Here is a 14,979-nt window from a genome sequence, read left to right as displayed (position 1 = left end):
TTTTTAGCATTAGAGGATAATAGGTTGGGTTTTTCTGATTTCACAAATTTTAGGTAACCGGCTATTAAGGGTTTTCCGGTTACAAGACATTATTTTAAACATAATCAACAAATAAAATGGTTTTACCGTACAAAAAAAATAACATAATGATTTTTTGAGCACTGAAGGATAATAAGTTGAGTTTTTCTAGAATTTTTCGAGCAGTGGAGGATAATAGGTTGACTCCAATTACTTTACATATTAATAATAACAAATCAATATAAATAAATCAAAAAATCAATATAAATAAATCAAAAAATCAATTAGAAAGAGTAATCTATCGATTTCATATGTAAAAAAATTAGCTAGGACCAAACACAAATTACCCACACCCACGTTTGGACCAATTGTGTAATTTACTCTATGAAATGAAGTCATAGTTTGATTTGTGAATACATGTGTTGGCCAACCCATTGAAAAACAAGGATTTGGTAAGATCTACTACTAATTAGACACCAACATACACAAACCAGTTTTAGTAGAACTGATAGGTATATGTATCCATCCATATATACCCCCTGTTCAAGACAATAGACATCTCCTTCAAATCGATCCAACATCACCATCTCCACAAAATCTCTTCCCTTTCTCCACAACCATGCAAGCTCAAGCTCTTCTGCAATCAACCCCACTTCGGGTCTCCCCACTTGACCCGCTTCAGAAACACTCTTTACTCACCAATGTCAAATCGCCTTCCTTCACCACACGCCGCCGCGCAGTAATTTCAGCTGTCGCCGCCGCCCCTAAACGTGAGAAGGATCCCAAGAAACGGGTTGTCATTACGGGTATGGGTTTGGTATCGGTCTTCGGGAACGATGTCGATACTTACTATGAAAAGTTGTTGGCGGGGGAGAGCGGAATCGGGTTGATAGACCGGTTCGATGCGTCCAAGTTTCCGACACGATTTGGTGGTCAGATTCGTGGGTTTAAGGCGGATGGGTATATCGATGGGAAGAATGACCGGAGGCTTGATGATTGTCTTCGCTATTGCATTGTTGCTGGTAAAAAGGCTCTTGAAGATGCTGATCTTGGTGGTGATAAACGCTCTAAGGTTTGTAGTTCTATTGAATTTCATTCGTTTTTCATGTTTGGATCTGGTTGCTATTTGGGTAATTTGAAGTTTTGAACTGCATGAGTGGAGTTTAGCGGATGTGTGCTGGATTTGGGCAATAGTAAGCTTGAAATTAGAAATGTGTGATGAATTAAAGTCACAACAATTGAATGGATGCCACATTTGCGTGATGCCTATAAATCGAAAATGTGATAGATTTCATCATTTTGAAACCTTTTCTAATCGTTATTTATCTTCATATGCATATAACTCTGTACATTTTCTGATTAAAATCCATTCAGGATCTGCTATTTAGATGTGACTTCAAACTGGTTGTTGTGATTTAAAGTTGCAATAATTAAATTTGAGTGTTTTGGTAAACAGTGTATAATTTTCTGATCATTTAGTGTAAAAAAAAATCTGATTTTGTGTGCTTTTGAGGGCTTACTGCAAATTTTACAATGTCCATAAACCTTTTTACTTTTTTACAATTCAATGTATCGATTACAGTAAAACCAAGAGGCTTACATGTGCAATAAAATGGGAAAATAAATAGTGTTCAAATCAAACTTAAATGCAAGAAATGATAAAGTACTTTCATTGATTTGTTTATTATAGAGTCCTACTTTCATTTCTTCCTATTACAACATTGTACTTTGAAAAATCTACCAAATCATAGAAATGTTATCCAAAAAATGATAAGTAGGATGCTATAATATACAAATAAATGAGAGCACCTTGTTATATAAATAATAAATTTGAAGCATACTTGATACATGTGCCTTGGGTAAAAGAGTTTGTGATGCGTGTACTAAGGAGATCATGTGTAAAGTGCACTGAATCTCTTACTTTGTTGGAAAACAATGTTGAGTGCATGATGTTCATATGACCTTCAGTAGTTCTATTTATTTGTGTAAAAAATGCATGAGACATACGTAAAGGGAAAAAACAAGTATAAAGTTTACTTTACATCCCCAAAATTATTTTCATTCTAAGATGTACGGAATAAATTCCAACCTTTCCTTTTTCCAACACGTTTAGTAAATTCTCCTATTGTCAATTTGTCATTATCAAAAAGCACTCGAGACACTTTGAGATTAATTGTACACTTTTAGACTGCATAACATTGTACCGTGTTTGTCATGCATTGGACTGAGACTGAAACCGATGTCAATAGAACAAAAATTTTAATTTTTTGTCACATCCAAAAAGGTGGAACAGGGACTCGCTCTCAATCTCTTGTTTGTGAAAAAGACAAAAACGCCCTCCGTATCCTCATCATTATAAAAAGCCCTGGAAAGCTTGTCATGTCCCGTCCAGTCTGCATAACAATTGCAGCCTAGGCTCCATTTATTACATGGCACTTGACTGGATGGGACATGACAAGCTTTCCAGGGCTTTTTATAATGATGAGGATACGGAGGGCGTTTTTGTCTTTTGCACAAACAAGAGATTGAGAGCGTGTCCTTGTCCCACCTTTTTGGATGTGACAAAAAATTACAATTTTTGCTCCATTGACATCGGTTTCAGTCCTAGTCCTAGTCCAATGCATGCCAAACACAGTACAATTAGTCATGTCATATGTAACAATACAGTCAGTATTTCTTGTCGATATATATATTTTTTTGCAGATCGATAAAGAACGTGCCGGTGTGCTTGTGGGAACAGGAATGGGAGGTCTCACAGTGTTTTCCGATGGGGTGAAGTCTCTGATAGAGAAAGGTCATAGAAAAATCACGCCTTTTTTCATTCCATATGCAATAACAAACATGGGGTCCGCATTGTTAGCTATTGATTTGGGGTTTATGGGGCCCAACTATTCAATTTCAACCGCTTGTGCTACCTCCAATTACTGCTTCCACGCTGCGGCAAATCACATCCGGCGAGGGGAGGCGGACATGATGATTGCTGGCGGCACCGAGGCGGCAATTATTCCGATTGGATTAGGAGGTTTTGTGGCGTGTAGGGCTTTGTCTCAGAGAAATGATGATCCTCAAACTGCTTCAAGGCCATGGGATCAAGATAGAGATGGGTTTGTGATGGGAGAAGGTGCTGGTGTTTTGGTAAGTTTGGTACCCGTTTTTATAATACGGGTCGGGTCGGGTCAGTTTGGGTTGACTTGTCATTGTTTTCTTTTGTCTCCGATTTTACGAGTGGGTCTGTCAGTGTCAGATTCAGACTGTTTGATACCACACTTAGAAGACTGTGTTACTCAAACAGGCCTTGACTCAATCAGATCTGACTCGATCAATCAAACAACAGTTAATAAGCATAATTTTTTTTTGAAGGTGATGGAGAGTTTGGAACATGCAATGAAAAGAGATGCACCAATACTTGCAGAATATTTGGGAGGAGCAATTAATTGTGATGCTTATCATATGACTGATCCACGTTCAGATGGACTTGGTGTTTCTTCTTGTATTCAAAGTAGTTTGATGGATGCTGGTGTGTCTGCAGAAGAGGTACTTTAAATATTTTTTATTTTTTAATGTGATTGTTTTTATAGATTATATATTCGTATTTATGCAACAACTTTCCATTTTTTTTTCCACGAAAATGGTTTTTTTTATATCGTTTTAGGGTCAAAAGATTGTTGCATAATTATATATATTTTTATATACTTGTTTGTAATTACAGGTAAACTACATCAATGCACATGCAACATCAACATTAGTTGGTGATCTTGCTGAGGTAAATGCTGTAAAAAAGGTATTCAAGAAAACTGAAGGCATCAAAATGAATGCAACCAAGGTAAACCCCAAATCCCAAATCTTTTTCCATTAATTGTTGTCTTAATAAATAAATGTTGCTTATAATTATTCGAAAAAAATAACAAAACCATTTTGAGAAATAAAAGCAAAAAAATAAAAAATAAAAATATCTTAATTGGTTTATGTTTCAGTCTATGATAGGACACTGCTTAGGTGCAGCTGGTGGTCTTGAAGCCATTGCTACAGTCAAAGCCATTCAGACAGGCTGGCTCCATCCTTCCATAAACCAATTTGTATGTTCTTCATTTTTTTTATAACTTTTTTTAAAAATAATTTTACAATTATTTTTTAATTTTTTAATCTTGTGTTTTTGTAACGTAGAACCCGGAGCCTGCAGTCGAATTTGATACCGTTGCAAATATAAAACAGCAACACGAAATCAACGTTGGTGAGTTTGAATTTTTTTCATTTTGGAATCCTGTGGGCCCCATTTGTCAGACTGAGACTGATGTCAATGAGACAAGAATTGCAATTTTTTTTGTCCGTACCCAAAAAGGTGCAAAAGACTGTGTAGTATTGTTGTATTTGGTTGACTGATTGATTAAAATGTTTTTGTAAATGTGCAGCGATTTCGAATTCGTTTGGTTTTGGTGGACACAATTCTGTTGTAGCATTCTCTGCTTTCAAGCCTTGATAATTGATTGGTGGAAAAAGTTAGGGTTTATAAAGAGAGACTTGTTGTTTAATGTTTGTTTGGCGATTTTAGTCATGTTACTTAGAGGTGAGTGGTGATTGAGTAAGTACATTTTGAAATTTAGAGGCACTAGCATTGCATTGCGTTCATGAACATGTATCTTCTGTATTATTTGGTAAATTACATCTCTCTCTCTCTCTCTCTCTCTCTCTCTCACACACACACACACACACACACACACACTTGTTTTTGTCGATTTTTGATTTAAGACAAAATTCATATTTAAAAGTTTTATATTGTAAATTTACAGTTTTCTGTACTTTACTAGTAATTCAAGTATTGGATGCGATTAAAAAATATTATATATTTTCATAATAATAATATCATCTTAAAAGAAACAATTGGGTTGATATATGTTTGAATATGTTTTGTACGACTTTTGATCACTGTAATCTACTTAAGATGAATTTAATCCTAATCGACATGTCAAATATATTTCTATTCTGCTGGTATTATATTTATAAAGTTCTTTCTCCTCAAACAATCAAATAATATTTTTCATAAGAGAAATGATCATACGACCTTCATGATTAACGAGAGTCAAGAATTTTTAGATACAAATCAAACTAAATATCTTTTTGGGAAATTTATTATATGGTTACTTTCAACAATTATTTTTTCTATTAAGATTTGATCATATTTAGTTTTATACATAATGTAACCAGTTTAATATGCATAATTTTGCAAGGGTGGCAAAATGAGTGACTTGACTAAAACATCAAACAAGGTTGCGTTAAGATTTAATATGGATCAAAGTGGCTTCATTGACCCACAAAACGTTTGTTCTTTCATTTTTTGGATTTTCATAATAGTAAATCTAATTTCTTTTATAAAACAATTCTGGTTGTAGTAAAAAGTAAAAAAAAATTTGTTAGATATATTATTATGCATACAATTTTTTAACGAGAGTTTATGACTTAGGGTATCATTTGGTATGCACTAATCGAAGAGATAATGAAATGAAACATCATATGAATGAAAAAATATGGTCTGGTTATCACAAAGGAATGAAATGGAGCATTGCATACAAATGCGATTCTTTCCGTTGAGCCGATTTTCATCATGTGAGAGATTAGTGTTTTGATTTTTCATTGCTTCTAGAAATAGAATGATATTTACCATAACTGTACATTATTATTTTTTCATAATTTTTTTTAGCAAATACCATTTTTTTAAAAATTTTCTTAAAATTTTCAAAACTTCATTTTTTAAATAAAAATATGTTTTTTAGTATAGTTATACTTTAAGATTTTACGTTATCTATTTCTTTTTATCCTGCAACCTTTTTAGATCATAGATAATTACTGAAGTTTGAACGGCATAAATATGTTTATATGTAGTTTATTTAATGATTTATTTTTATTTATTTATATAAAATACTGTAATACTCTTTTTATTTATTTATCAATTTTAGTTAATTAGTTTTCTATTTATTAATAACAAATAATATGTTTGAATAACTCACTTCGTTTATTCAAACCCACCAAACATGACAATGAAATATAACGATTCATTCTATTAATCGTTCATTCCATTTATTTTCTTCATAATTTCATTCTATCGTATCAAACAAAACGTGATACAAGTAAAAATGAAAATGCGAAACATGACCAAAACTGAAATTGAGAAAAATTAAAATGCAAAACATGAACCAAATTGAAGTAGAAATGGGATTAAGACTTGAGAGCACGTAAGATAAGAGGGACTAAATCTTAAGTATGACCAAAGTATAGGGACCAATTGGACCATTAGTGTGACTTAATTTGGGCTTTGGCCTGGGCTTTTATCTAGTTTACATTACAAATCTTTATTGGGCCGGGCGTCTATTACATTTACGCGGGACTATCATTATTTTCCCGCCAGAATACTTTACCAACACCTCTGCTCTTCCCGCCTAAACAACGCAGCACATTTAGGGCAAAGTTTCACCTCTCTTCTTCTCTGCATCTCTTCGTGGTTTTCCTATAATCCTTTCTCTCTAAGCGAGCAAGCGAAATGGACATCAGCGAAGAACAAAGGGCTTCCAACAAAAAAGCTTTCAGCGAATTGTTCGACACAAACGTAATATTCTTTCTCTTGTTTTTGTCGATGTATGTGTTGCGAGTGTTTATTTACACTTGGGCTGTTGTTAACAGGATAGTTTAGATGAAGATATCAGAAATATGATCCAGAACAAGCGCCATCGTTTGATTTTTCAGCTTTCTCACCTCTTTCAACGTGGAGCCGAGGATTTGGCTCGAAGGTATAAATCATTACATGAATATACATATTGAATTGAAATGATAGTACATCGTATACAGATTCACTCTTTTATGAATATGAATGTGATCTATGGATTTGTGTTATAAATTAGGCTGCTTCAGACCCCTAACGAATACATCCAGTCGTTGTCGGATTTCATAACTGAACGAACACGGAGCATTGATCCGAAGTTTCTGAAGGAAGGGGAGCAAGTATTGATTGGGTTTGATGGACCATTTGTTTCGAGGAAGGTTACGCCCAGAGATTTGCTTTCTGAGTTTATTGGTTCAATGGTTAAAGTCGAGGGGATTATTACCAAATGTAAGTTTTCAATGATCTGCTTTTCATGATTTCATGCTTCTATTGGGATGATTCGATATTCATAATGAGCTCCATAGCATATTAGTTGGTATCAAATCATTACCATCTATCCCCCAAAATTCTACATTTTAGGCCAGTTAGGTTAACCTAAAGCTTTCATACCATATTATTGACTATCAACGCACATCTGATTTACCATTTTCTTTTTCTAGGTTCTCTTGTAAGGCCAAAAGTTGTTAAAAGTGTTCATTATTGCCCTTCAACTACTCAGTTCACATCCCGTGAGTATCGAGACATCACTTCCACCATGGGTTTGCCAACAGGCTCTGTATATCCAACCAGGGTAAATCCAAATCCTCTGTAATATCTCACATTTCACAAATATAACAGAAACCAAATATCTAATTTATATAATATTTTTTGCAGGATGATAATGGCAATTTGTTAGTAACTGAATATGGGCTATGCAGTTACAAAGATCATCAAACATTATCTATGCAAGAGGTGCCTGAAAATTCTGCCCCTGGTCAACTACCAAGAACAGTTGATGTCATTGCAGAAGATGACCTTGTGGATTCATGCAAACCTGGAGATCGTGTGGCAATTGTTGGAATATACAAAGCTATTCCAGGAAAAAGCCAGGGTAGTGTCAATGGAGTTTTCAGGTTAAATTACTAAAAGGCCCTTCACAATGTTAATCTTTATGTTATTTATAAACTAATTGAACATATTTGGTACCATTTTTCTATGTTTTTATACTTTCTTTGGCGGCAAATTACAAAAATACCCTTAAAAGGTATTGTTTTTTGGAGGGCTAACTGGGAATCTTGATTTGATATGTAGGACTGTGCTTATAGCAAACAATGTTTCTCTGCTGAACAAAGAGGCAAATGCTCCAGTGTATAGCTCTGATGACATAAAAAAAATTAAGCAGATAGCTGAGAGGGATGACACATTTGAACTGCTTTCAAGATCACTTGCACCTTCGATTTATGGGCATGCATGGATAAAGAAAGCAGTTATTTTACTGATGCTTAGTGGAACAGAAAAGAATCTCAAGAATGGGACTCATTTAAGAGGGTGAGTTGTCAATTACCTTTTGTGGTCTTTATACTCCATTTTCTTTAACTAAGAAATGGAATCATTCATTTCATTCCCTTCTTTCTGATGGAATGGAATGGACTGTTCTTGAAAGAATGTGATTGCATCCATTATGTCAACTTTGGAATGGAAAGAAAAGATTATAAAATAATCAAATTTACTTAAACCTGTTTTATGTGATTTGCAGTGACATTAACATGATGATGGTTGGTGATCCTTCTGTTGCCAAGTCACAGCTTCTGAGAGCTATTATGAACATTGCTCCTCTAGCAATATCAACCACAGGTCGTGGTTCTTCTGGGGTTGGATTGACTGCAGCAGTTACTTCTGATCAAGAAACTGGTAGCATATTCTTGATAAATCAAAAAACACAAAAAAAAAATCAGCTTTTTTAATTTTTTTTTACTAAATCGTTATGTTGTTTTGAATTTTATAGGAGAAAGAAGGCTGGAAGCTGGTGCAATGGTTCTTGCAGACAGAGGTGTGATCTGTATTGATGAGTTTGACAAAATGAACGATCAAGATCGTGTAGCAATACATGAAGTTATGGAACAACAAACTGTAACAATAGCAAAAGCTGGAATTCATGCATCTTTGAATGCTCGATGCAGTGTGGTAGCAGCTGCCAATCCCATCTATGGAACAGTAAGTACTAAGTACACTTCTTGATGAGGGCATTTTCGTCTTTTTTACAAATACCTTTTTGGGTGAGAGTGACAAAAAAAATCTGAATTTTGTTCCATTGACAGTTAGGGTCTCAATTAAGTACACATTATGACAATGGCATTTTTTTTTGCAAGTACCTTTATTGGTGGGACAAAAAATCCAATTTTTAGACCATTGACAAGGGCACTTTTGTCTTTCTCACAAATACCTTTCTGGGTCGGATGGAAAATCCAAATTTTGTTTCGTTGATTGTTAGGGTCTCAATTAAGTACACATTACGACAAGGGTATTTTTGTCTTTTTTGCAAATACCTTTATGGGTGGGACGAAAAATTCAGTTTTTAGACCATTGACAAATGGGGTCTCAGTAAAGGGCAGTTTTGTCTTTCTCACAAATACCTTTCTCGTTCGGATTAAAAAATCCAAAATTTGTTATGTTGATAGTTAGGGTCTCAATTAAGTACACATTATGACAAGAGTATTTTTGTCTTTTTTGCAAATACCTTTATGAGTGGGACGAAAAATCCAGTTTTTAGATCATTGACAAATGGGGTCTCTGTAAAGGGCAGTTTTGTCTTTTTCACAAATACCTTTCTGGGTCTGATAAAAAATCAAGTTTTTGTTTCATTGACGGTTAGGGTTTCAATTAAGTATATGACAAGGGCATTTTTGTCTTTTTCACAAATGCTGGGGAAAAAAATCCAATTTTTATACGGTTAACAAATGGGGTCTCAGTAAAGTACACATCACAACAAGGGCATTTTCGTCTTTTTCAGAAATACCTTACTGTGTTAATTAATTGATTGCAGTATGACCGGTCAATTACTCCAACAAAGAATATCGGACTTCCTGATTCCTTGTTGTCACGTTTTGATTTGCTGTTTATTGTGTTGGATCAAATGGACCCTATTATTGATAGACGCATTTCTGATCATGTCTTGCGTATGCATCGTTTTCGATCTGCCACTGATGGAGGTAAGAATAAAAACATAAGATAGTGCGTTTGTTATAAAATTAAAATATTTTGTTAAAAATTGATCAAAATTGAAACATGGTTGTTTAGGTGATGATGTGGCGTCAATGTATGGAAGAGAGGATGAAGTTGAGGTGGATGGTTCTATCTTTGTGGAGTACAACAGAATGCTACATGGGAAAACAAAAGGAAAGAAACTTAAAGATGAAGCTTTGAAGATCAAATTTCTCAAGAAGTACATTCATTATGCAAAACACAGGATTCAGCCAGATCTTACTGATGAAGTATTTCTTTTTTCTTCTTTTAAAAATTGTTCTCCATATATGCTTATACTTATGCTTGTGTTAATGATGAGATATTTTCTTGTTTAGGCATCTGAGCAAATTGCAACTGCATATGCTGAACTCAGAAACAGCCATGGCAATAGCAGGGTTAGTATTAGCTATTAACACTCATCTACCTAATGTTTAATTATCCATATTGATTTTTGATTTTTATTTTTTATAGACTGGAGGAACCCTTCCGATAACTGCCAGAACCCTAGAGACAATAATTCGTCTCTCTACAGCACATGCCAAACTTAAATTAAGCAAACAGGTATGTGTATTGAACACTCTAAACCCTAAACCCTAAATCTCAAATGGATTTAGGGTTTAGGTTCTTATACCAGTCGTGTGCTCTAGATTAGGGTTTACCTTTTGTTTTATGGTTTAGATTCTGAAATCCGACGTGGATGCTGCATTGAAAGTTCTCAACTTTGCTATTTATCATCAAGAGTTGACTGACATGGAAGAGCGTAGGCAAAATGAAGAAAATCAAAAAGCTGACAATGATGGAGATAATAATAATAACAATGGAAGTGTCAGAAGAAAAAGAAAGCCAGATGCTACTACTCAAACAGGGTAAGTGGATAATCTTATAATTTTATAAAACCTTTTTTTTTTCTTATCTGATAAATATTATAGAAAGTAAAAATCCGTTTTTTTTTTCAGGACTGAAACTGAACCAATGGATGTCGATGAACCTCCAGTGGGACAAGGACAAACTACCTCAGCTGAGAGGTGTGTAGTTTTATTTTTTCTTTTTTTGGAAATTAAAACTTATTTTTTTACCAAAAGGTCAAAACTGTAATTTCCTTAACATTGAGTACTTCTTTTGTGACTGTAGGATTGCTGCATTTAGATCTGCATTTGAGCAGCATCGACATGAAAAGCGGTTTGAGCAAATAACAATAACAGAAATTGAGCAGGTGGTTAACATTCGGGCAGCTGTACCTTACTCAAGGGCAGAGATAATCTCCCTTTTAGAGGTATAGTTTTTAATTTATTAATTTATTTATTATTATTATTGGTTTTTGTAAAATGTCAAAAATCTAAAAATGGGAGTTACTTTGATGCAGAGTTGGCGGGATGAAGGGAGTGTAATGATAGTTGATGATGTTGTTTATCCAACATATTGAAGTGAGAGAATTATGTTTGTTTTTGTTATGGTATTTACTATTTAATTACTGAGTGTTTTATTATCAACACAAGTGTTGTGTAACTTTAAGACACCTCATGTGAAGTTAACATCTAGTTTAAGTTACTTTTCAGATAACTAATATGCATCATTTTCTCCTTTAAAATTGGTTATGGTATTCTCTTTTGGCAACAAATGAATCACATATATATTTGTATATAATAACATAATACTATGTCGGTTAAAAATCAAGTATGTTATAGATGAAAAATATAAGTATGTTGCTCATATGGTATAAAAAGAAAGTAAAGGGTAAAGTACATTGTTGATATTGGTGATGAGAGTAGATTGCGTTGCTATTATAGTAAAAGGTAAGGTACATTGCTTTTTATTGGTAAGTGAAAGTAAAGTATATTGTTATTCTCGGTAAACAATAGGATATATGGGTATTTTACTTAAATTGACAAGGAGACTAGAGTATGCTTCTTGATATTGTATTTAAACAATTTGTGCTTGATTTGCATACCAGTGCTTCCAAAAAAAATCCTTGTATAAGGAAGTTTTACACGAAGTCACTACTTGAAGACTAAAAAAAGAGTAGAAGAAAATTAGTATCACACTAATGATTTGGTATTTAACAAGACAAATGCAAACTATTTGGTATTATGACGGGTGGGAGCGGGCAACGGCGAGCAACATTATTCTGACGTGGCATCCGAATAATGTCGGTATAACGGGCCACCGCCCCCGGTCCCCGTTATTAGGCGTTACGTTATTTGGTGTTTGGGTGGTAATGGGACGAAATGCATGTGAACGGTCTATTTTTCGACCGTTGTGGAATGGTCACGAATTAAAAAAAAATTCATTTTAATTCCAATAATATATATATATATATATATATATATATATATATATATATATATATACACACACACACATACATTTTAACTTCAAATTTTTACATACAAAATTCATCAAATACATATTTCTATCAAGTTTATTATATTTTATATATTTTTATTTACAAAAAATGGATCATTTTGATCCGTTCAATCCATACAATCATGATATCGGCAGGGATGATATGTTCATGGGTATGATGTACAGATATACTACGGACATGTTACCGCCAGAGCCAGCTCCACTACTGACCAGACGTGCGGCGTTGAACAGAGATTGTGAAGAAGGGAATAGACGTCTAGCACACGATTATTTTGCGAATAATTATGTCTACCAACCTAGCGATTTTAAAAGAAAGTTTCGTTTGCGGAAAAATGTGTTTCAACGGATAGCCAGTGCAATGGAAAACAGGTACCGTAATTATATTTTTTCTAAAAATTAAATATATGTTCTTTAGATTATTAAATAATTGTTTTAAAAATTAAATATATGTTCTTTAGATTATTAAATAATTGTTTTAAAAATTAAATATATGTTTAGGTATGAATATTTCCAAATGAGGTATCATGCGAGAGGCAAATGAGGTTTTACAGGGTTGCAAAAATGTGCTGCTGCAATCAAACTTATGGTTTTGGGGGAGTCGCTCGATTCTATTGATGACTATATGAGAATGTCAGAGCGAACTGCACGAGAAAGTTTGTATATATTGACGAGAAGTGTTATCAAAACCTTCGGTGAAAAATACTTGCACAAACCTTCATTGAATGACATGCAACAACTATATGTAGCACATGAAGAACGACATGGTTTTCCGGGTATGCTTGGAAGCATTGATTGTACAAAGTGGATATGGAGAAATTGTCCTGTGGCGTGGAAAGGTCAATACACAAATGTTCATCTTGGATCGCCTTCATTAGTATTAGAGGCTGTTGCGTCACAAGACTTATGGATTTGACATGCTTTTTTCGGAGTTGCGGGTTTTAACAACGACACAAACGTTTTTGATCAGTCACCAATATTTCAGGACCTTTTGATAGGAAAGGCACCGAATGTTCTTTTCACAGTAAATGACCATGAGTATAAGTTCGGGTATTACCTCACGGATGGAATATATCCACCATATTCCACCATTGGCGAAGCTTATATAGGGCCAGGGGGGCTGTGCCCCCCCTCCCCTTTTTTTAATTAGTCCATAACTATTAAAAAAGTTACATATTATGCCTAAAAATATACAATTTGACTTTGCCCCCCTTGTTCTTCAATTTTTATATATACTTTATCCCCCCCCCCCCCCCAAATTCAAAACTTCAAGGTCCGCCTCTGTATTCCATGTTTGTCAAGAGACAAATTTTTCAAGAGAAGACATGAAAGAGCACGTAAGGACGTGGAACGTGCTTTCGGAATTCTGAAAACAAAATGACACATAGTTGAACATGCGACACGACCATATGAGTTGGACAATCTACGAGATATTATGTATGTATGTATCATAATGCATAACATGATCATTGAAGATAAATGACGAAACATTGCGGAGTATTCGCCTACGAAACTTAGGCACATTCAATTTCAACCAGGGACAACATAATACTTACATAGATTCGTTGACATTCAAGACCAACAAAAACACAAGCAACTTCGAGAATGCTTGGCAGATCATATCTATGATGGTACTGAAGATGAATACTTTAGGTCAAAAATGTATTTTTTCTCGTTTATTATTATTATTATTATTATTATTATTATTATTATTATTATTAAGTTTTAGATGTTTTTATCCTCTGTTGTAATCTTTTTATGTTGTTTTTAATTTAGGATTTATTAAAATTTTACTTTTACTTTTTAAATGTTATTTTTAATTTATGATTTAATTTATATGATAATTATAAATATTATGACATAAAAAAAAACAAATTGGAAATATAAAAACTAAAAACATACACAAAAAAATAATAAATAAAAAAATAAAAAAAATAGAAAACAAGGAGTGTTATTACATGTTATTTGGTGTTGCTCATTTCCACATTGGGTGTTATAACACCAATGTATGACTAGGATGATGACGTGACACCTTTTGGATGTGGTAACATGCAATAACATGTTGCCCACACCCATCATCATAAGTCTACTCGGAGTGGGCAACGGAGAGGGGCGTTATGCCCATGTGGCATCCAAAAACGGCGCCATAACGGGAGGAACACCACCCCCTAGCCGTTATTTGGTGTTATGTTACCGGGTGTTATCGTGAACAAGAGAGGAAACGTGAAAAGTTGCTTCGATTTTTATTCAAACGGTCACAATTTCGATCGTTTAAAAACGGTCACCGGCGGAATTTTTTTTATATACACTATAAATACATATAATTTATATCAAATTTACCTACAAAATACATCAATTTCTCTCACAATTACATATTTCTTTCAATAATTCAAAACCAAAATATGGATCGTTTTGATCCGGCCCATCCGTACAACGATGATAACGACGAAGACGATATCTTCGTGAGTATGATGTACCGATATTATACAGACATGCTACTACAGCAAGATCCAACTCCACTACTCACACGACGTGCGACGTTAAATAGAGATCGTGAGGAAGAGCATAGACGGCTAGTTAACGATTACTTTACGGATAATTGTGTCTACCAGGCAAGCGATTTCAAAAGAAGGCTTCGTTTGCGAAAAAAATGTGTTTGAAATGATAGCCCACGCCATGGAAGCAAGGTATCGTTTGTTTCAAGTTTTCTAATTTATAAATGTCAC

General features: G+C 34.1%; 2 protein-coding genes and 1 long non-coding RNA gene across 3 annotated transcripts; 2 read left to right on the top strand and 1 right to left on the bottom strand.

The window, feature by feature from the left end:
• Positions 1–504: 504 nt before the first annotated feature.
• LOC145124099 (3-oxoacyl-[acyl-carrier-protein] synthase I, chloroplastic-like) lies at positions 505–4,694 on the top strand. Its single transcript, XM_079059319.1, has 7 exons — positions 505–1,090; positions 2,722–3,153; positions 3,379–3,552; positions 3,728–3,841; positions 3,993–4,094; positions 4,183–4,249; positions 4,428–4,694. The coding sequence occupies exons 1-7, from the start codon at positions 638–640 to the stop codon at positions 4,493–4,495; spliced, it is 1,410 nt and encodes a 469-aa protein (XP_078915445.1). The 5' UTR covers positions 505–637; the 3' UTR covers positions 4,496–4,694.
• Positions 4,695–6,452: 1,758 nt separating this feature from the next.
• MCM3 (Minichromosome maintenance (MCM2/3/5) family protein) lies at positions 6,453–11,452 on the top strand. Its single transcript, XM_079059413.1, has 16 exons — positions 6,453–6,616; positions 6,691–6,797; positions 6,909–7,117; positions 7,330–7,460; positions 7,544–7,782; positions 7,961–8,197; positions 8,406–8,560; positions 8,655–8,863; positions 9,693–9,858; positions 9,947–10,140; positions 10,228–10,287; positions 10,364–10,453; positions 10,571–10,758; positions 10,849–10,917; positions 11,024–11,165; positions 11,256–11,452. The coding sequence occupies exons 1-16, from the start codon at positions 6,551–6,553 to the stop codon at positions 11,313–11,315; spliced, it is 2,322 nt and encodes a 773-aa protein (XP_078915539.1). The 5' UTR covers positions 6,453–6,550; the 3' UTR covers positions 11,316–11,452.
• LOC145124171 (uncharacterized) lies at positions 7,807–8,411 on the bottom strand. The gene is made up of 2 exons (XR_013715520.1): positions 8,214–8,411; positions 7,807–8,100 (listed from the first exon to the last, which is right to left on the bottom strand). It is a non-coding gene; the product is annotated as an uncharacterized LOC145124171 (long non-coding RNA).
• Positions 11,453–14,979: the final 3,527 nt, after the last annotated feature.

The sequence above is a fragment of the Lactuca virosa genome, chromosome 7 (assembly GCF_052849685.1).
Source record: "Lactuca virosa cultivar CGN04683 chromosome 7, Lactuca_virosa_CGN04683_v6, whole genome shotgun sequence".
In the NCBI taxonomy this organism is placed as follows: Eukaryota; Viridiplantae; Streptophyta; class Magnoliopsida; order Asterales; family Asteraceae; genus Lactuca; species Lactuca virosa.
The sequence above is the reverse complement of the archived record's forward strand: the minus strand, read 5'-3'. Positions and strand labels throughout refer to the sequence as shown.